Below are 23148 nucleotides of genomic sequence, written 5' to 3'. Positions count from 1 at the left end.
GCACACAGCATACATGCAGCCCCTTTACCTTTCATCTTCTGGCTTTGATTTAACAAGACTGTCTAAATATGCTAAAAAGTGGGCAGGGTGATGTCTACAAAGCTGCATGATGTCAGAGGGCAAGATTGATGGGTAGAACTTGATCAAGGGCCTTATAGCTGTTTCCCCAAACTTTTCATAGAGCCTGTACAAACAAACAAACAAACATTATCTTTAATGCCAAATCACAGCAAGATTGCCCCTTTGATAAAAAAATACAACCCTATTTCAAGATTCTAATTTATTTACCAGCATGTTTCAAGTTCTTCCGCTTTAACAAGGCTAACACTAGAACTATTACCATAAAAAAGTCTCACAAAACATTGAAGAGGCTAGTGGGAATACAAATCCAGAGCAAGGCAAACAGAAAGTGAACCGACAGTCTGAAATTTGTCATATTAACCAACAAGAAAAAAAGAGTCACACACTACAGACCTTTGAGCATGTGCCAATAACAGAGGACTATCCCAGGGCCCCAAGTCATTTAACAGTTTTAATATTTTCAACATATCTCCATTTTCCATTGCCAGAGTCACTGGACTAGCGTGAGTCAGTTCTGAAACACAAAACATTGTAAATGTTTTAAGATTTTATTTTTTTCAACTCAGCTAGTTTAAAAAACAATTAAGGAAGAGAAAAATGTCCTTTATTCTTCCAAAGTCCCCATCATGGAAATGTATCTCTAGCCTGCAATGGTAGCAGGTGAGTAAATCACACTTAAGCTGTGTGTTTGGCTTTGACTGAATTACCATCAATAGTGTTACGGCAAAGTTAACATTATTAAATTGATTTTTTTTTTGTTAGGGAATTTTTTTGTATAAAAACTTCAAGATAAGGTTTTCCACTTCTCCTTCCCTTTAAGATTTAAGGCAACTTACTTTCTACTATATAAAGTTACATAACTCACATGGAATTTCAGAACATATGCTTCACGTGTACAGAACAGACCATCCTGAATTTATTTCAACACCAACTGTTAATGAACCACAGGTTCAACTTAAAGCTTAAATTACCAATAAAGGACATTACTGAAGTCACTCGGAATTCTGTAACTGAATTCATAGGAAGCAAACTGGGCACATAAGCCCTGATCTTGCGAAACCTCACATCCTTAACTGAATGCAAATAACCAGTTCCACTCAAATCAATGCAGGGATGCAATTAATACTTTTCTACTCTAAACTTTGCTTACGCCAACATGGAACATATTTCTGCATGCCCAAACACAGTCCTCCATCCAGCAAAAAACTTAAGCATGTGCTTAACTTTCTATGCCGAATCAGGGTTCTATCAATTGGTAGCCCTGAAGACCTGCCTAAAAAGGTTTTGCTTCAGTTTTAGAAGTTGCATATAGTGGACCAAATTCTGTTCTGAGTTACATCCAGGAAGCCTCATTCATTGGAGTGCAAAGGTATGAGAAAGGGCAGAAGGGACTTCTGGAGAAGAAAAGGATGTCTGAGGTGATATGGGGAATGTTTTTCCAATTCACTGCTGATCTTCATAAATGTGCTGTCGTCCAAGCTTTGGAAACAAGCTGAAATATTTGTGCCTACTTTGTCCCTGAGGGTGCTGAAACTCTTTCCCTAATTTTAGGCTTATATGTTAAATAATTGAAATTATTTGAGTTCAACAGCACCACACTTTTTCAAGTTCTCTTTGACATTTGCATATTCTGTTTCAACACATTTGATTCATATCACTACCGTGTTCAGCTAACTGCAGCTGCACTAGAGATTAACTTGTTTAGAAATAACATCAGTGTAGTAACTAAACAAGAAGCATTTTCCCCTAGAAGCCACTGGTTCTTATTAACCTAGTTTTGTTTATTAAAAAAACGAAAAAGACCACTTGTTTCAGAGGTGGTTCAGAAAGGAATGTCCCCTCAGGCTGGATTTTTTTTATTTATTTATTTTTTTAAATCTGGATTTTTTCCAGAACAAAAACCTAAAACTTAGCTTCAATTGGTTTAAAAGTTAAAACAAAAACCCACCACAGCCATTACCTTTCAATCCCTCAATGTAAGTTTCCCAAACACTGGGACTACTAGTGTAATTGATTGTAATACATCGCTTCAGTCTTTTTAAATCCAAGAGAAAGAAATAGTCCTTTATGAACTGGCAAGCCAAGACCCATGACATTGTTCGCTGTAAATCCTGTTCAGCACTTTCTTCCGCATTCCCATTCTCGCAAGGAAACACATTTAATTCAAAACATAATGTTGTCAACTCCATTAGGTCCTTTTGAATATCGTGCGCTATGAGACATGGAGGATACACTTGAAAAACATGGTCTGAGGCTCCCTTTGAATTGGCATCATTTTCACACACTTCTCTGCCAAAATGAGCTTCGCTACTTTGATCCTGTTCAGTAATTCCTTGCAAGGCATCTGTCTGTCCTTTGCCTACATGATCTTCACTGTGTTGCTCTGGTGCAATATTTTCTTCTAAAACCTCACTCTGTTCTTCAGCAAGCACGTTCTTAACTTTCTTAATGGATAAGCAGTCACCTGAAAAGGAAGGCTCTTTGAAACCAAATGTTTCTTCCAGATACAAAAACCACTCCTGCAAAACTCCTCTCAAGCATTGTGGTTCTAACAAAACCAGTGGATCTTGCAGTTTGTTTCTGTAAAACAAAGTGGAAATGCATTGAACTTGCTATTTAATAATCAAGAGATGCCAGAGCTGATCTATTAGACATATCAAGAGGACAACGCAACCGTTAGTATATTCCTAGATACTGGTCAGACCAATGCTGTTTTCCTGAGTAGTCAGGACAGTAGGAAAGTCACTATATAATTTCTCCTTGCTTGCTTTTGGGGATCTCCCCTCCAAATGATTCATGTAGCTTGGTAGGCAACTGTTCGATTCTACCTCTAATGCTACAGTCCTCTTTTTCTCAGCAAAACTCACAATGAAGTTATATTTTTAATGGAAAAAAGCCACTATTCAAGTAAGGACTTTCAGATAGCCCAGGGAAGGGCAAACTATGTGGGGGGAGGGGACGGCTCCTTGGGCTGCCCTCACCTGCAGGCACCGCCCCCCACAGGTCCCACTGGCCGGGAATGGGGAATGGTGGACAATGGGAGCTTTGGGGATGGTACCCGCAGGCGAGGGCAGCGCTCGGCGGAGCCGCCTACCCCACCCTGCCCCCAGGAGCCACTGCTGGATATGCTGGCCAATTCCGGGAGCAGCACAGGGCCAGCCTTAGCCCCACTGAGTGCCGCTGTCACCCCGGAGCCACCTGAGGTAAGCGGCGCTGGGCCGGAGCCCACACCCCACATCCCTCTTGCACCCCACATCCCAACCCCCTGCCCTGAGCCCCCTCCCACACCCCACACTCCCTCCTGCACCCCAACCCCCTGCCCTGAGCCCCCTCCTGCACCCTGCAACCCCCCCCTTCATTCCCTCCCATACCCCAACGCCCTGCCCCAGCCCTACATTCATGGCCCTGCATACAATTTCCCCATCCAGATGTGGCCCTCGGGCCAAAAAGTTTGCCCACCCCCAAGATAGCCATACACCATGTCTGGATATACTTGCACAGTATCATTTATTGCAGATATTTACAATAAAGGCTTTCTGCCAAAGTAAAATATAGCTCTATGCTCTCTACTTACATAGCTTCTGTCGTTGCTACCTTGAGATCTCTTAGCCGATCCTCTTCTTGAGGCTGGCTCTGTAGTTCCACTCTAGAAAGAAATATGAAGACAAAATTGTGCTCTCTTTTCAAAACAGAGGGAGAAATAGCATTAATTCTGTTATGAGAAATGCAGCTCTGTTACTTTTCATGAGAAACAGACAAATGAGACTACAGTAATTATGGAGCAGCTGGACTTGAGGAGCAGAAGAAAAATAATTTCTTCCATCTTGTAATTCATTACCTATGAGGGTTCTCAGATGTCAAGAAACAAAACTAACACTAAGCTATTACAAATTCATTGCTTAAAATATTTTAATGATTTGCCAATTTAACTCCGGATAACAATTTAGCTCTCATTCTTTATTCATATGACTAAGCCACTAGAGTGTTTTCTTATTCCCTTAAACAACCCAGTTTTGAGGGCGATACAGCTGCTTGTTCCTCTTTTCATTAAAAATAGGATGTAGGCTTTAAAATTCACATGCGTCAACAAGCCTGCTTAGGTACCCAAGAAGGGCAAGTAGGGAACTATATTCGTTTCCCCTTCCTCAACCATTCCAGCACCACGAATGTAAACTGTTAACATCCATTTTCAAGACGAGTTTGACACCTGAACAAGCTTGGAGGTAAAAAATTGAGAAAGGGGGTGGGGGAGGAGGGAGAAACCAGATGAATTCATGGAGCCTCTCTATACAGCCAGCTGGAAAAAAATCTCCAGCAGAATCATGTGATTCCCCATTCTTTAAATGAATGGGATCATTGTGGAAGACAAGAGTTCCCAGTCCTTGAGCAGCTGGCATATTCGACTAATAAAACTATGCGAGCTTGAACTTACTCGTTTTCATCTTCTTCCTGGGAGTGCATGGCTATACTAGCAGTCACTTCATGAGACTCCTCATCATCTTTTATTTCCTGCCTCACTCTGACATCAGGACTCATATGAAGGGTGCCAATCTTTTCAGTGGTTTTGCGTACAAAGCTGGAAACACTAAAAGTCAAAAGTTCAAACAACTGAGATGGCAGTAGGGGGGAGCTCAGTCAACACAATAAATCTCAGTCTTTCTAGCCAGCTTCTCACTTCAGAAACCTTTATCATCTGAAGGAGGCAGGAAGAGAAGATGGGCGCACTGGCAACCAGCAAGTATCAGTCAGTCAGAACCAAACATGAAAAAAATGCATGTTGCACTCAGTGAGAAACATCTCAGAACTTGTACGCTTTAATCAAGTTCTTTACTCCTAAGATTTTTAGGCCCCAATGGAAATCACAAAATAAAACACTGGAAGTTTGGTTTTGTGCTGCTCGTAGAGGAGATTTAACAATTATGCAAATTATGAGATTTTTATTTGCAATACAGAGAGGTTAATTTTTCCATGACAAAGCCTCTAAATTAGCACACACACAAGAATTTTGTTAATTATCTTTTAATTTGGTCTATAATGACCTTCACAGTGACAAGAAAATTGTTCAGGTAATTTACAGTTATTAATAAATTAGAGAGCATTCTAAGAGGTCCTCTGTTTCACTTATACATTCCTAACCCTTAGAATGTCTCATTCCAAAGGAAGGCTTACCTACATTCCAAAAGTCTAATATATTGGCCCAAAACATGCAAGAGTTTTTTAGAAAACCAGGATTCAAAAGCAACCTCAAGTTCCTGCACTCCAGGTCAGAACAGGTTTAGCCATGTCAGAAAGAAAAAACAGTTACCTACCTTTATGTAACTGTTGTTCTTCAAAGTATTTTGCACAGGTCCAGTCCACTACAGGTGACTCACAAGCAGATAACTGTTTGGAGTCTACCTGAACAGCTATGGTGGAACAAGCCATCCAAAACTGGCATTGTTCCTGGACTGACGGGAAATGGCATAATGAGCAGCAAACGTATGAACTGATGACCAGGTAGCTGCTTTGCAAATGCCTCGACCAGGTACATGCATGAGGAAAGCTCTTTGTGCTCTAGTTGAATGAGCCAATACTCCAGGTAAGAGGTGGCGTGACATAAGCTAACTGCACAAACAAGTGCAAGAGAGGATTTCTTTCTAGATTTCCTAAGTGGAAACCAGTTAATCTTTCACCCTGGCTGCAAATCATGACAAATAACTGTGCTGAAGATCTAAAGGGTCTGGGGCAGCCCAATTAGAAGACTAATGCTCTCCTCACATCCAATAAATGATGTTTTTGCTCATCTGTACACATGTAGGCTTTTGGGGAAAAGTTGGCAAATAAACTGCCTGGTTAATGTGGAAATTGGAAACCACCTTTGTCAAGAATTTTGGATGGGGGAGGAGGTACACTTTATCCTTACAGAAAACTGTATAACGAGGCTTGGAAACCAAGGCTCTCAATTTACCCACCCTCCTTGCTGAGGTTAACGCAACCAGAAATGCCACTTTCATAAAGAGATGGAGCAGGGAGCAATTTGCAAGAAGTTCAAAGGGAAGTCCCGTTCATTTTTTTAGCACCAGGTTGAGATCCCTTGGGGGAATAGGTTCCTGTACCTAAAGGTATAATTCATCCAACCCTTTTAGAAATCTGATAGTTACGGGGTTGGAAAAGAGTGATTTATTACCCAGTAGAGGGTGGAATGCTGAAATAGCCGCCAAATGGACTTTAATTGAACTGTCTTGATGTTTGAGGTGCAACAGATAATCCAAAACATGGTTAATGGAAGCCTGCACTAGAGAGACACCGTTTCTGTTAAGAAAAAATAGAAAAACGTTTCCATGTGGCCAGATAAGCACATCTAGTTGAAGGATTTCTGCTACTCAGAAGTGCTTCCTAAAAGTCTGTTGAGTGAGCCATTTCCAATAGTGCTAACCAAGAGGCATCCCTGTGGCCATGTGGAAAGCCTGTAGATTGGGGGGGGGGGGGGCAGGGGAGGGGAGATTATTCCCTTCAATTTGTTTCTACCCCTCTTCAAATCCCACTTCCCTGTCACTCTTCAGGGACCACTCTTGCAAGACCACTCTTCAGCAGGAGGTCCAATCTCTCCTTCTAGCAGGAGCCTGAGAAAAAGTTCCTCTGTTCCTCAGTGGGAAGGGTTTTTATTCATGCTGTTTCCTTTGTGCCAAAGCAAAAGGCAGTCTTAGACCTATTTTAGACCTAACAGAATTAAACATGTACCCGAAGAAAATAAAATTCCTTACAGTTACCCTAAACTTTCATTTGGCCTTCCCTGGAACAGGGCGACTTGTATGCTGCCCCTGACTTAAAGGACACTTACTTCCATATTGCAACCCATCCAAACCACCAGAAGTTTCTCAGGTTTGTAGTCAATGGAATTCACTACCAATTCACAGTGCTTCCATTCAGCCTATCAGCAGCCTGTTGCATTATCACAAAGTGCAGGGCGCAGGTAACTGTGTATCTGCAGAGACTGGAAATCCATGTGATTCCTCCACCAGGACGACTGACTGACGAGAGGCCAGTCCGAGTCTCAATCACTGTCCAGTATGACCATCATTCAGTCCACCTTCAAAACACTAGGGCTGTTCTTCAGTATGGACAAATCAGTTCTAAAACCCGTGCAAAGAATAGAGTTTATCGGCACATGCTTGGATGCTACAAAAGTCAGAGTGTATCTGTCCCTGTCAACTCTTCAAATGCTCAGAGACCTGGTCTTGGATCTAAAAGCATATCCAGTTACCAAGCACACACTTGGCTCAAGCTTCTGGGACACATGGCGGCATGTACCTGTATAGTGCAGCACACCAGACTACACTTCTGCCCTCAGAAGGCTTCAGGAATGGCTGGCGTCGGTGTATGTCCCCTGCGACGTAGTTTAGGCAGAGTGATTAGTGTTCCATAGGTAACTTTATCCTCTCTGAACTGATGGACAGACCTTTGGTATGTTTGTGCAGGAGTTCCCTTCGTTTCTCCGCAACGAATGCTCAAGCTGGTCATGGATACCTCATCCCTGGGTGGGCCATATCAGAACCCTGCAACTCAAGGATTGTGGCCCTCACAAGATCTGAGGATTCGAATAAACATCAGGGAGCTACATGCTACCAATCTAGCCTGTTTGACCTTCCGTCCACATACTGTGTGGGAAAAGTCTGCTAGCGTTAACGCACAATACAGCGACTATGTCCTATGTGAACAGACAGGGAGGGGTGTGTTCCTTCTAGCTGTGCCATGAGGTAATTCTGCTTTGGGAGTTCTGTATAACTAACTCAATTCACCCCAAAGCTGCTTGCTTCCCAGGCGAGCAGAACACATTGTCAGGTCCTCCTCCGCTCACCATGAATGGTCTCTGTTTGGACGTGGCCAGGTCCACCGCCCAGTTGTGGAGAACTCCCCAAGAGGACCTGTTTGCAACAAAGACCAATAGAAAGTGCCATCAGTTCTGCTCCAGAGGGGGTCACAGCCCAGGTTCTTTGACAGAGTTTCATGCTATCACAGATGAGCTCCCTGCTGCTGTTAGAGGAAATGCATACATTACTACCCAATGTCCTGTTCAAGGCCAAGCAGGATCATGCTTACCTCATACTAATTGCACCAGCATGATCTCAGCAAATTGGTTGTTCGTCTTTCTAGCAACACTAGTAGGGTCTCCTCTGCCTTTCCCATTGGATTCAGACATGACTTCTCAGACTGGGACATCCATAAACCACAAAGTTCTGATGGACAATAACCCTGCCATCTGGTTTGGGACACAGAAGACCCCACTTCCAAATCTGACCAAGATGACTGAGTCCTGCAATAACAGCGGAGCAGAACCCATGTAGACAGGATACAGGTAAGCTGAACCCAGAGGTGGTGGTACTCAGGATAGTGACAGTGGCTTGCCTCTGGATTGTACTGGCCCCTTAGGTATTGGAAGCGGCATCAGGACTGCATGCTCTTGCTGACCTGCTGAAACCACTCTTGCTCTGCTGGGGATGCCGGTACCAAAAGGTTAAGCAATTCTCTGTGGCAGCCTACCTCTGACGTCATCAATACCAGAATTGGTCTTCAGTCTGCTGTGTCTGTATAATAAATTCAGGGGTCAGCCTCAACAGACCTGGCATAGATTCTGGAGTTGACAAACCCCACTTTGTGGCAGAGGAATGCTCTAGAAAACGCTTCCCCTTCGAGTCCCTCACAGAGTCCTCATCTCTAGCTGGCCTTGCTGAACGAGGTACTGAGTCCCTGGAAGATGTGTCTCTGTACTGATGGCGCCGGGCTTGGAATATGCTCTGAACCCAACGGCTCCAAAGGAGGGTAAAGTGCCGCCTCCATAAAGAGATGTTTAAGTCTTGCTGCTCTCTCTTTTTTCGAGTGAGGCTTAAACTCTCTACAAATGTGACACTTTTTCCACTGATGTGGGACTCCCCCAAACATTTTAGGCAACTGGGCTGTGGGTCACTGACAGGCAAAGCTCTGGCACACGATTGGCGGGACCTGAACCCCAGAGAACAAGGCATGGCTCCAGTACAGTGCCTGCTACTGAGAATCAAATTTGGTCCATAAAGAATCTAAAAACTGAAACCTATCACTAACACTAACCATGAACTATATCGAACTACCAACTAAACAACAGACTATATACAAAGAGCAAGTGAAATAAATATGTAATAGCAAGACTGGAAGTGTTACAAAAGCTGTCACTGTCCTTTTATACCTGCAAGCAGTGGCGAGTGATGGCAGAGAGCGCTTGACCCACCCTGCTGGGTACCACTCAGGTAAAAGGTTCCCAACAATTGTGCAAGGCACACACACACACACACACACCCCCCTACAGTGGAACTGATTTGTACAATCACTCGAAATAGAACTTCTGGATTCTCTGGTTAAACAGTTAACATTCACCACTCAAAGAGCCCTTCCTAGTGGTGGCACAGTACAACACAAAAAGAGCTGCTCTTCAAATTTAAGAAGAGGGAATGGGTTTAAGCCCAGTAGGTTACTGATCTTAAAATACAGTGAGTGTTGAAGGGAAATTTTTATAAAAGATTATAGACCGCAAAATAAAATAGGATACTTGACCCAAGCCTTTAAACTGGAGTAACTAGAATGTAGCATATGAATACTTATGGATTTAATTTTCTGCTTGTGTAAAAATTAATGTTCTCTGGTAATAAACTTTTTTAAATGGATATAGCTTGGTATTTGGAAAGAGGAAAATGGAGGTGTGAATATCCACATAAAGCTTATGGATGAAGCTTTCAATAGACTAACAGACATCAAGTAATTTGATGAAAACATTATTTTATTATTGAAGGGTCTGGGAGCAATACACTTACCTTAGAAAACTGAATGAAAGGGCTAACCCAACATTTCAAGATAATGCTACAAACACCATGGGCCAGCACTTCTGGTTTTAAATAAGATACATTATATTCAGAGCTTTGAAATAACCAGTTTTATGCAAGCTATTTCCCCCCCTTATTTTAGTGGCTTGCTTGTTTTATATTTTAAAGCTGCACATTTTGATTTTTAGACATAAAACTGGGTTTGTTCACATATAGTAAGTATAAACCACAGTTGATTCCAGATACCTGTGAGGAATGCATAAAGATTTACTGAAGGAAGGAAGGGACAAGTTAATTGATTTGGGGTACATCTCTTGACAATACATACCATCATTAAAATACACAGCAGGACCTTAACATCTTCAACAATCTAAGTACCAAAATGCTAAATCCCATAGCCACAATCAATAGACTCACTCAAAAGTTGGAAATGCTAGCCACAAGACTATGGTATGTGTTCTTAACCTCCATTTAAAACTCAAGAGTGAAATCCTGGCTTCATTGAAGTCAATGGCAAGACTCCTATTATCTTCATTGGAGTCAGGATTAAACTCTAACTTCCCTATCAAATTTGATTTTATATTGTGTATTTTATGTAATATTTTATCTTTCGGCAAAGTATGAATCAACAATGCTATGAATTCAGAAAAAAAGGAATATAATGGATGAACAAATATCCTATGATTTTTACCTTTCCTTGACAGCTTGGAGGGAGACCAGAGGAGATGGTGAACGAAATGACAATGGAATACTGAATGGGAGAAAAGTCTCATTCCGATCAGTCTCAACCACCACAGAAGCATGAGATACGTTGTCTAACAAACGGAATTGAAATAATAAAATTATGAAGCAATGACTTGACAATGAAACATATAATCCAGTTAGGACCCACGCTTTCCTTTAACTGGGAAATTTTACTCTTGTAGCCTAAATTGTGTTTTCTTTTTTACTTGCAGGTTCTATCATGGATTTTTTTTTTTTTTTTTTTGGAGAGTGGGAGACTGGAGATAGGATAGGAACTAGCAACACACACACACAGTCCTTGGGATCAAGGGCAATTTTACCTACTGGTCTAAGGCCAGTAATGCTATTTGTTTTATTAACCTGTTGAATCTTTATTTGATAAAGAGGCAACTGACAAACTAGTGGCAGTAAGAGGAGAACACTGGATGGGTGACTGTCTTCTGTACATGGATTTCTGGCCTATTCTGAGGCAACAGCTCAATGCTGTTTTCAGCAGGTAACCAAGATGGCTCAAAAAAAATTAACATAAATATGTCATATTAAACTATGTAGTGATATTTCATGAAAGTTAGATTACATTTGGGCTGGGAAAGTTAGATTACATCTGGGCTGAGGGGGCAGACTCTGGGGTGGGGCCAGGGACGAGGGGTTTGGGTGCAGGAAGGGGCTCCGGGCTTGGGTAGGGCTCAGGGGTGGGGCAGGGGATGGGGGGTGCATGCTTACCTCAGGTGGCTCCCGGTCAGCGGTGCAGTGAGGGCGCTCAAGCAGGCTTCCTGCCTGTCCTGGCACCGCAGACCACGCTGTGCCCTGGAAGCAGCCAGCAGGAAGTCCGGCTCCTAGGCGAAGGTATACAAGCAGCTCCGCGCAGCTCTTGCCCGCAAGCACTGCCCCCACGTCCCATTGGCTAGGAGTGCAGAGCCAGTGTTTGGGGCAGGAGCAGCATCCAGAGCCCCGTGCCCCCCCGCCAGGGAGCCGGACCTGCTGCTGAACGCTTCTGGGGCGGAGCACAGTGTCAGGTAGGGACTAGCCTGCCTTAGTCAGGCAGCACCGCCGATGGGACTTTTAACGACCAGGTCGGCGGTGCTGACCAGAGCCGCCGCAACCCAGTACCTTACATTCCGCGACCAAGTTCTGGGTCACAACCCGCAGTTTGCAAACCACTGATCGAAAGTACCAAATGATGCTCACATGCACTGAGATACAGAAGCAGCTAGGACTTTTATAGTTTGAAATAACCAGCCACTTGGAGATCACTAGTTGAGCAGCAACAGGAAAGCTCTAACTCCAAACGTGTAAAGCCAAGTCTCTTCACTTGAAAATTTTACATTCTAAAACACATTAAGATGGCATAACCAAAAAGTGAAAATGGGTGAACAAATGTCACAAATGACAAGTGTAAAGTTCATGGTCACAAAACATGCATTTATTAATAGTACAAACCTACCTAAAGATGGTATTAGCTTTTAAACCTTTATATTTTCCACTCTTTCTTAACACACATTGTGAGAAAGTCCACAAACACCTTGGCAAAAAAAATTGTTGCACTACGACATTTTAGTTTCTGACACCAACAGATTACTAAAAAGAGAGGCCAAAGAAACCCCCTGACATATTTTCATACACTTTAGTATAATCCACTTGATTTTAGAAAAGAATGAGTCTACCAATACAGCTGCATTCTTCACCTTCCCTCTTGACCAAACAGAGCAGGGTTCAATTCAAAATCAGGGACATCACAAGGGGCGCCATCCCTTCCTACAGGACGTTCCCACTCTGCAGGGGATAGCAGGTTGACTCCCTGATGAGAAGGGAGTTTTGCTCTCCTGCCCCACTTAATTTTTAGGTCATCAGCAACCTAGGGGTCAGGAGAAAGACTCCACACCTTCTCATAGCTAGCAGCTCTAAATTGGGTGGGTGAGGTGGAAGGAGTTTAATATTTAATAGGAGTGGGCCTTCAGGTCTGCCTCATCCAGCTCTTCTGGTGCATCTGCAGAGAGAGCTCACTATACAAAAAATAAACCCCAATATTCTCCCTAAAGCACTGGAGTATATTCCCAGCAGAAACCCAAGAGCATCTCCCTCTCTGCAGGCCATTCTATCCTCTACCCAGCTTTAAACAGCTTCCTCTATCAACACAGACAGGCAGCAGCAGAGAAAGGAGCTACTAACAAAGGTGTGTTTTTTTCAGAAACGAGAAATCACACTACCCCTTGAAAAGCCAGAGAAGCCTCTACTTTTGTCCAGAGATGGACATTTGTTGGGGGAAGAAAAGAACAAAGCTGATTGGGTGGAATAATGGGGTTACTATTTCAAAAGATTGCATCCCTCATACACCCATGTGTAACTGTACAGGAGGGAATCCCTTCCAAAAAACCCAGAAAAGAAACCCTGCAAGAAAGTTAAAAGCTCTTGACCCACACCGACCAGCGCCCTGGCACCAATATAAGGCCTGGCTCAACTAGAGTTAGGATAGGACAACGAAAGTGGAAATCTGGCTAGCAGAGGCTGGATTAATACTGAAGCAGGGTATTTTGCCTTAATGCTAAGAATAACCTAGCTGAGTTACCTACAAAAAAAGGAAATCTTGAGTGAAATCCTGGCTCTACTGAAATAAAAGGGAATTTTGCCATTTACTTCAATTGAGTCAGGATCTCAACCCTAAAGTTTTCAGTACAATGTTTTACTACAAGAGGCCACATAAGTGATGACTTTAGGTCTACCAGCAAGATGTGGCACATGTGATTCACCGCACAGTTTACAGGGTTTAAATCAGGGATATCTAAATGGTGGAAGACAAATGGAATTTACAGCTATAAAGGATTTTGTTGTTGTTTTAAACCTAGACACCATATCACCAGCTACTTGCTGAACACAAAAAAGGCAACTGAAAAGCAATTTTCATCGCAAGCCATTACCAAGCTCCACCTGCTCTTCTTCCTGGTGTGCAGTAAACTCTTTAAGTCTCTCATCTTCTGACAATGTTTGGCTGTTTAGGGAACAAGAGTCTTCATCTGACTGACTGCCTCTTCGACTAATAACACGATAAATTCCAGAGTCTAAGACACTGAAACTTTCCTGTGGGGGCAAATAATAGTCACATGAGCCACAAAAATATCCTTATTAAACCACACTGAGAATTCAGTGAACCACCAGAGCTTTTAATCTGAAACCTTGGAAATAAACACATGTATGCTGGAAAAGCATTCTGGTATTTGTATGCAGATGAGTATGCCACACTGTATATTTATAAAGAAATTGAACTAAGTAAGAGTTAAAATGAAACTTTTACAGGAAGAGTAACTACAAAAAAAACGGCAAGTCTGGTGGGCTGAGCACAAGATGAGGAACTAAGAACTCCTCAGTTTTAATATCGTCTCTGACAAAGCCACACTGTACAAGACACTTCCTCTCGCCTATAAAGGGAGTTTTGGTCATGGTATAATTGCAGTTAATTGATTCTTAAATAACTAGTTTGCTAACACAATTGTAAGTGCAATTATAGACCCTCCACAAAAGTTTTCCCCAAAACACACGTTTCTCCCTGGTCATGGTTCAGCTCAAGCTGTACATTTCTACATCTCTACAACATGGATAACCTCACAGGATGTTGTGAGAATAATTAGTTGTCTAAAGTGCTTCGAAGATGAAAACAGCTATGTAAGTGCTAAATACGAAGCAAGTTTTTCCTTTTCACAAGACATTAAAAGGGTCAACATCTTACCAACCACATGAGTAAAACAGCACTTGACACTTTTGTAAGTAAGGTTAAAGCCAATTTTTAAAACTGAGTACAAGGTCTTATGCCCAAATGAGGTCACATTTCCACACAAACTGGCATTTTCTGAAGAATGTTACAGCACTCTAAAATATAACTCTAGAAGAGAAGTACTGTTATGCAGGAATCATTGTGAGTCAGAGAATAGAATTAAGTAGCCCTAGATGAACATGAAATCTATCAAATCATACCCTCACAAATCTAGAAAACTGCATAATTAACATTTTTAGGTTCCTATCCCCATTAGTCTAGTTAGTAATAGACACCCTAAGTATCTTGCAGTGTGGATGTAGCCAGGTTGGTCCCAGGATATGAAAAAGACAAGGTTGGTGAGGTAATACCTTTTATTGGACCAACTTCTGCTGGTGGAAAGTACAAGCTTTTGAGCTATGCAGAGCTCCTATTCAGATCTGGGGAAGGAAATCAGTGTGTAAGCTAAATACAAGTTGGGACAGATTGTTAAGCGTAAGGGATAATGCATGTTGTAGGCAGCCACTTGAAAGGAAATGGGCAACAGAGGGTTAGATTGTTATGCATAAAGGATTTGAAGTGGACAATTAAGGGTAGCAGGCAGTGGGGGTGGGGGATATTACAAATTGTTGTAATGGACCGTAAAACTAATGTCCCTGTTGAATCCGTGTTTTTTGGTGTCTAGCTGAGTTATTAATTTAAGTTCCCAAGCTCACCTTTTGAGGGTATTGTGGTATTTGAGGGCGAGTATTGAAAGAACAGATATGGAGTAAAAAGAAAAGGAGTACTTGTGGCTCCTTACAGACTAACAAATTTATTTGAGCATGTAGCTCATGAAAGCTTATGCTCAAATAAATTTGTTAGTCTCTAAGGTGCCACAAGTGCTCCTTTTCTTTTTGCGAATACAGACTAACAAGGCTGCTACTCTGAAACCAGATATGGAGTGATCACTTTGTGAGAAAAGTTTGCCCATAGGCAGTAAGTGTTTTTGTCTTTTATCATTTTTTTGTGAGAGTTCATTCAAGAATGTAATGATTGACTGGTTTCACCCACATAAGTTTTTTTGGGGCATTTGATGTACTGAATGAGTTGTAATAAGCATGTGTAGGACCCATGAATCTCAAAAGGTGTGTTTGTTGTGTGAGGTACTGATCATTGTAGCAGTGGAGATATGTCTGCAGGTTTTGCATCTGTTATTCTGGCAGGGTTTGGTGCTGCTCTGAGTTGGTACATCCCGGTCTGTGGGGAGCTTGCTTCTGATGAAGAGCTTGGCAAGGCTGGGGGATTGTTTGAAGACAAGAATAGGGTGCTCAAGAAAGATTTACTTCAGGATGTGGTCCGCATTAAATATGGGTTTTAACTGTATGATGACGTGCAGTATGGGTTCCAATGTGGGGTGGTAGGTGTCAACTGGGAACTTAAATTCGTAACTCTGGTGGACAACAAAAACCATGGACTCAACAGGAACACTGGTTTTATGGCTCATTACAACACTTTGTAATACCCCCACCACCGCCTGCTATCCTTAATTGCCCACTTCAAACCCCTTATGAATAATAGTCTAAACCCTCAATTGCCCACCTCTTTTCATGTGGCCTCCTACAATATGAGTTAACCCTTACGTTTAGCAATGTGTCTCAAACTGTAGTTAGCTAAGACACTCTGATTTCCTTCCCCAGACCTGAATAAGAGCTCCGTGTAGCTTGAAAAGCTTGTACCTTTCACCTACAGAAGTTGGTCCAATAAAAGATATTACCTCCCCCACACCCGAAATATCTGACCACTATCAGTGAAGAAAGGCAAATATAAGATAAACCTGTTTTCTAATCTGCAGAGTGAAGGATTGTGTGACACTGAGCCAGCGAGGGTTAAGCAACCAGCAGCTGGCTGATCCAAAAATCAACCTTTAAGGACATACTAGACTAGTACTGAAATGGTAAACAGGACCATTCCTTGTATATAGTTAAGAAAGCCATGTTAAATACACTAGGAGTTCTTGAAATGTAAACCTCTATTGTTAAAGAATTAGAAGCAGATATTAATTGTATTTGTCTGTTTACCTATATCTTATCAGAAGTTTAACAATGTAATCTAATTAGCTTGTACATGCTAAACTTCAATTCCTGTCTGTAATGTTTCATTACTATATTCTATTGATTCAGAGATCAAAGAGGGATATTAACACTTAGATGAGACTTGTGGTGTAATAATATCGTCTTTATTTCTCTTTGAAGTGTGCAGTACACTACCTATTAACCATTTGAATGGGTAATTGCGATAATGCAAATCAATGCAACTAGTTTATCAGCATATACATAGGAAATAGAAGTTTAGCTTCAAAGCACAATATACACTGCCTATTCTTCATCCAGGAAGGCCCCTGCTGTGATCATTTGCTCTCAAGAGACTTATCTGCTGAGCTTTAGTTATAAAGGGCTCGGGCCTGATCTTTACTATCTCAGATTTGCTTAAACTTTGATGAGGAAGTTCAAGTTGCAAGAGGTCTCCAGGTGTACCCTGAATTATCCCTGCAAATTCTCATGGAAGAATCTGAACAAACTCTACACATCAACTGCTTATTGGACTATAACCTACTGAACCGATTCAGGAAGGATTTTTACAAATCAGCATCATCACCATCTCTGCTATGAAACTGACTTAAGAACTATACTCATATCTGTATGTATAATGATTTTTAACCACAGTAACTTTTCTTTTTAAATAAATCTTAGATTAGTTAATAAGAATTGGTTGTAAGCATGTATTTGGGTAAGATCTGAAATATTCATAAACCTGGTGGGTAATGTGTCTGATCCCTTGGGACTGGTAGGACTTTATATATGGTGAATAAGGTTTTAAATAATCCTCACCATATAGACTTGGCTGTCTGAATGGAAGCCAAAGGCTAGAGTGCTTAAAGGGAACCTGTCAGGCATTACAGAGGCTGTTTTGTTACTGGCCTGGTGAATATAATTATTAGAATAAACTACCCGTTTTGGGGATTGTCTGCCCTATTCTTTGCATTTGAGCATTTTCAGTATCATCCCTCCAGCAACCCCGGTCAAAGATGGCAAAAGACAAGCTTATAACAAAATGAGGAAGAACTCAATTAACGAAAAAATTCAACTTTATCTACACCTACATGTGATGAAATACTGCTCCTTCTGCTGCTGCATGCAGAATCTAAAGGTTCCAGCTTTGATATCAATTCTTCCAGTTGGCTACTGACATCACTTTGGGTTGAGAGGTCCAGCTGTGATTTCAAGTGCTCTAGTTTGTCTAGAGGCAAAAATTTTCTTGCCTAACAATACAAAAAGCAAGAGGTTTGTTAATAGTCTTAATGCACATATGAAACATAACAGATGGGTTTTAATTTACTACCCATACAAGTATAGGCTAAGTTTTCTAATAAAGGAATCATTGCTGATTAGTTCTACAATAACATTTCAACATGATAAAAAGCTCCAAAATCCGAAGTGCAGAGTTTTATAGGATTTGGTTTAGGACAAAAGGTCTTAACTGAATAGATGTAGTAAAGAGGTGGGAAGAGGTCCTAACTTACTCTGCAGGAAATAACAGAGTTCTGGAAAAGACAGCAGACTCTGGCAGCAAGACTCCAGAAACCTCTTCTTAGCAGACGTTCTACACACCGCTCGACTAGCAGAAGAGAGAAGTGCGAGACTTTTCCATTCGTATGCAGACAGAACAACTCATTTCTGTACACTGCTATATCCTGGATATCTATATAAAACAGATGAGTAGAGAAGTCTTAGGGATGAATGTACTTATCAGTATTCCTTTCCATTTCTGGGTAAACTTGGAAACAATTTAGAGACAAGATGGGTGAGGTAATATCTTTTATTGGACCAAATTCTGTACTGGACCAATACAACGTAGAACAGATTTAGCATGACACTCTGAGTAAGTTCCCCAGACCTGAAGAAGAGCTCTGTGTAAGCTCGAAAGCTTGTCTCTCTCACCAACAGAAGTTAGTCCAATAAAAGACATTTCTTCAGCCACCTTACATTTTTAATTTCTTGGGACTGACACGGCCACAAACACATTGGAAACAGTTTGTACTTTTTCCATCTGCCTACTAATGATTACAACAAATTTCCATTCCTGAAATAGACCAATAGAATATGGGATAAAATTAGATGACAGTACGTTAATATATAATTACCATTGCACACAATTAAAATCTAAGAGTCCTTTGATCTTTACCAAGTTACTTGGAAGTATTTAATTACAAGTTATGCACATGTTTTTTCTTTGGAAAAGAAAACAAACCAAAACGCAGAGACTACATAGCACAATGACAGGTCCCATTATTTGAAATTAATTAGTTGCTTGTTAAGGATTTAATTAATTTGATGTACAAGAAACACTTAATGTGCAAATGCTCCATAACACTGGCATTTTGAACTGTTAATATCAAGAGTGCAGTTAAATACTTTTAGAACAGTTCTAGAACCAATATAGTAAGCACATATGTGTTTGACATTTCTTAGTCCTTCTGTGTAACTCGGCAGTTGTCTAAACTGAAGAATGTAATTTATACAATACAATTTAGAAGAACACTATACAAAAGTCTCCTAATCTGTTAGAGTCAGATCCACATCAGATATTCTTTGAAAGATAATAAAATGGAGTAAGGAGAAGCAAGGAAAGAAAACCATAATATTTATGATGTTTCATTGAATCACATTTGGTCATTTTATTTCTGAGATTCAATACACTGTCCCCTATTACTTTCATTGCACAGGCATCCAAATAAGTAATTTGTAAAGATTAGTTTTCAAAGGGTTTGTTTTTTTTTAATATTCAAAAATTTGTCATATAAATTGCTGACTATTAAACCAGAAAGTTATTAATGAATGTTATTTTACCCCTTTGTGGAAATGGAAATTGGTTTACTGAACTGTAAGTACAGGACTTTAGAGAGTCAAAATGTAATGAACAATGCAGCAAAAACATAAGTTCCTTAAAGTTCACCTTTTACTTCACTCCAAAGTAAAACTTGAACGTTCTGAGGAATGAAGACATAAATGCCTCTTTCTGTCCACGTCATAACACAATGCTCGCTGTAAGCAAAGAAAAAAATATTAAGCATTGTTTCAAGAAGTTTTAACGTACTCATTTCAGAAGGAAATTCTCTTGCCAGAGTACGCCATTTAATAGTGTATTTACTTAACCTATTGATTATTTTTTATTTAGAGAACAAGATCTGAACTTTAAGATACAGCCTCCTGACCTAACACATCTGTTTTCTATAGTCTTTAACCAAACCTGCATACAGGGAATTCAGGTAGGAAGATTATTTTGTAGATTTAAAAAAAAACTGAGACTTTTGGAGAAGGTTTGCAAATTTACATGAAACTGTGAACCCGTAAAAAAATGCGTTTAGTGGAAATGCTAAAAGTTAGTACAAATTTATATTTTGTTGAACAGACCTGGAAACTTAAAGTAATTAGGATTTTGAAAAGAATTCACTAGACAACAGGGTTGGGGGGAAGTGGGTTAAGAGGATTTGGAGCATGGGAAGAAGAGGATAAACAAATCAAAACTACTGCTCATGAGCTTGGCAGGATATTAATTTGAACAGATGAGATGAAAGCTAACACAAAGACAATATTGTTAATAAAGCAAAGTGCTGGTAAATACTTACGTCAAATATAACAGTTTTGGGAAAGACAAAGACTGGAGGGAGCAGGCGGAAGTATTATACTGAGGATCCAACCTATAGAACATATAATATCTAAATGGCAATTGACAATTATTCATTCTAATTACAAAACACACGTTAGCAAAATATTTAAACCCTCAGTCCCGTAAACATTTACACACACGCTTAAACTTTAAGCATGTATTTAGTCCCACTAAAGTGATATGTATGAAGTTAAACATATGGGTATGTTTGTAAGATTGAGGCTTTAGTTTTTTCTGTCACTTATGAACAAAGTTTATTGGCAAAAGACCTACTATTACTAAAGTGGAATACTTAGGAATTTCAATATTTATTAAAGTCACAATCTGACTATATTACAATTTACCTCTCAAATTAATACAGGGTGGATGGATTAGCATAAATCTTTTAACTAACAGCAGTAATTGTTTTTCACTGGCATTTTAAATAGCCATGAATATGGAAGGAAGAGGTCATCATAAACTACAAAAGGACTTTGTAAGGAAAGTGATCACTTTAGATAAGCTATTACCAGCAGGAGAGTGGGGTGGGGGGAGAGAAAACCTTTTGTAGTGGTAAACACCCATTTTTTCATGGTTTGTGTGTATAAAAAGATCTTCTGTACTTTCCACAGTATGCATCCGATGAAGTGAGCTGTAGCTCACGAAAGCTTATGCTCAAATAAATTGGTTAGTCTCTAAGGTGCCACAAGTACTCCTTTTCTTTTTACAAAAGGACTGATACTTCAGAACAGGAAATAGCAATTTACAAGAGTCCAAGACCTCTGGTTGCCTTAACTCTTAAGATAATTTACAGTAAAGGTCAGAGATCAGTATGTTTAAAAGTTTTTCCCATCAAAAACATTTAAAAATACAAATATAGAAAAAAATTAATTATTCTATGAAATAATTATGTAGTTATATTTTCCATAGGCATAAAGTACACTGGAAGTATTTCTGATAAAGCTATGACCCTTACCCCAACCTAACCCATTCCAAAAAGAGTCAAACATGTTGTTACCAAACAGAAGTGCATTAACAGCTCTATGTTTAGTAATAATAATTTTAGAGCATCCAAAGGCAACACTGTAGATTTATTACTTTAAACTGCATCTCTGCTATGGAAAATATAACCCAAGAGTCAAAGTATGAATTCACTTCTCTAATCAAATATGACAATAACTTGCTACAGCTACATTAAATTGGAAGCCAGAATTGACTACAAAACAAAGAAATCAGTTCTTAAAGCACTCATGCACAGAGCTCCTGCCAACTCGAAGATATGTAATAAAAATTGAGCACTTCTAATTGAAATGGCAACCATTGCATTAGTCACTACTTAAGCATGATCTTTTGTCATTAGAAGATTTTTTTTTTTCCTTTTAGAAGAAAACTTTTGGATGCAAGTGTGTGGGCGAGTGGATGCTATAAAGAACAGCTGAACAAATATTTCTGAGAGCTGCAAAATGAAAACTTTAGGCTGCATGACAAGCGGAAGTGTTTGTTCATGACTTGACTTTTTATTACTGTATTTTGTGACTTTCAGAGAGTAGCTTTCACAGAAAGAGTCACGGGATGAAAGCATAACCCAATTTATCACTAACCACCATCAATACCACTACCTTAGAGTAATAACGGGGAGAGGAGGAGATGAGAGCAGCTGTTTGAATTGATGGGTACTTAGCACCTCCCCTTCGAAGTTCGCCTCCCACATCCTTGACCCAGGACGTGCACAATATATTAATGGCTGCTGGCTCCCACAACTCTTTCCAACTGGGAAAAAACAGGCGCCGTATTCTCCATCTCTTTCTTTGTTACCAATTTTCCAGAATTTTTCTCTAGTGGGGGAAAATATATATTTAGACAATATAGAAAACAGGCTCTGTTTTAACATTTTCTTGGAGGACTGTATCCACCAAAGGAACATTCATAACCGTAAGCTTCCAAAATATTTTAGTTTGTATTTGATATGGTAAAGTTTATTGAATAGAATCATAGACTTCAAGGTCAGAAGGGACCATTATGATCATCTAGTCTGACCTCCTGCACAGCGCAAGCCACAGAATCTCACCCACCCACTCCTATAACAAACCTCTAACCTATGTCAGAGCTATTAAAGTCCTCAAATTATGGTTTAAAGACTTGGAGGTGCAGAGAATCCTCTAGCAAGTGACCCGGGCCCCACACTGCACAGGAAGGCGAAAAACCCCCAGGCCTCTGCCAATCTGCCCTGGAGGAAAATTCCTTCCTGACCCCAAATATGGCTATCAGCTAAACCCTGAGCATGTGGGCAAGACTCACCAGCCAACCACCCAGGAAAGAATTCTCTGTAGTAACTCAGATCCCACCGCATCTAACATCCCATCCACAGGCCATTGGGCATATCTACCGCTAACAGTTGAAGATCAATGAATTGCCAAAATTAGGCTATCCCATCACATCATCCCTTCCATAAACCTATCAAGCTTAGTCTTGAAGCCAGAGATGTCTTTTGCCTCCGACTGCTTCCCTTGGAAGGCTGTTCCAGAACTTCACTCCTCTGTTGGTTAGAAACCTTCATCTAATTTCAAGTCTAAACTTCCTGATGACCAGTAAGTTAAACCAAAAAATCTCACTATTATAATTCAAAGTATAGAGTGATGAGATAGTTGCAGTTTAACCAAAACGAAACCCGTTTGCTTGATACAAGTCAGTTTTCCATTATTTTTAAATTTGTACTTTACGAAGACATTGCATCCTTTCTGCATTAATTTTTACTACTTATTTTGCTTTAGCAATCAAAGTAATTTCTATGATATTTGCCTAGCCAATTGGGTCTATCTAACTAGGGTCTACACAGCAGGGCCGGTATCTTCCTTGCTGTCTCTGCTTAACTCAAAGTTTAACTGTGTCCATTAAACTGCATGTGCAGTGTAGACACTAAATACTGTTCTGAAGAGCTGTAAACTAAAGTTATCATTCATTTTAAAACCATGAAACCCAACCCCTAAAATCAGAAGCAAAACCAAGAAGTAAGTTAATACTGTTAAGATAATACTGTTAAGGGGTAATATCTGGTCTACA

General features: G+C 40.4%; 1 protein-coding gene across 5 annotated transcripts in view; it reads right to left on the bottom strand.

Moving 5' to 3' along the window:
* Positions 1-23148, bottom strand: part of HPS5 (HPS5 biogenesis of lysosomal organelles complex 2 subunit 2) — a 48058-nt gene that overhangs the window by 12787 nt on the left and 12123 nt on the right. For all 5 annotated transcript variants that reach the window (XR_012639849.1, XM_074954884.1, XM_074954886.1 and 2 more), the window contains 12 exons: positions 21708-21923; positions 20069-20140; positions 19396-19484; positions 17963-18141; positions 17543-17701; positions 13571-13730; positions 10603-10726; positions 4514-4666; positions 3656-3727; positions 2042-2661; positions 475-595; positions 29-184 (listed from right to left, as the gene is read on the bottom strand). Coding sequence is in view for 4 of the 5 variants with exons in the window: in XM_074954884.1 (XP_074810985.1) it covers positions 29-184; positions 475-595; positions 2042-2661; positions 3656-3727; positions 4514-4666; positions 10603-10726; positions 13571-13730; positions 17543-17701; positions 17963-18141; positions 19396-19484; positions 20069-20140; positions 21708-21923 (2121 nt within the window). In the remaining variant the exon portion in view is untranslated. The remainder of the gene's footprint in view (positions 1-28; positions 185-474; positions 596-2041; positions 2662-3655; positions 3728-4513; positions 4667-10602; positions 10727-13570; positions 13731-17542; positions 17702-17962; positions 18142-19395; positions 19485-20068; positions 20141-21707; positions 21924-23148) is intronic.

The sequence above is a fragment of the Natator depressus genome, chromosome 6 (assembly GCF_965152275.1).
Source record: "Natator depressus isolate rNatDep1 chromosome 6, rNatDep2.hap1, whole genome shotgun sequence".
Lineage (NCBI taxonomy): Eukaryota > Metazoa > Chordata > Testudines > Cheloniidae > Natator > Natator depressus.
This window is presented reverse-complemented; position numbering and strand designations above follow the sequence as displayed.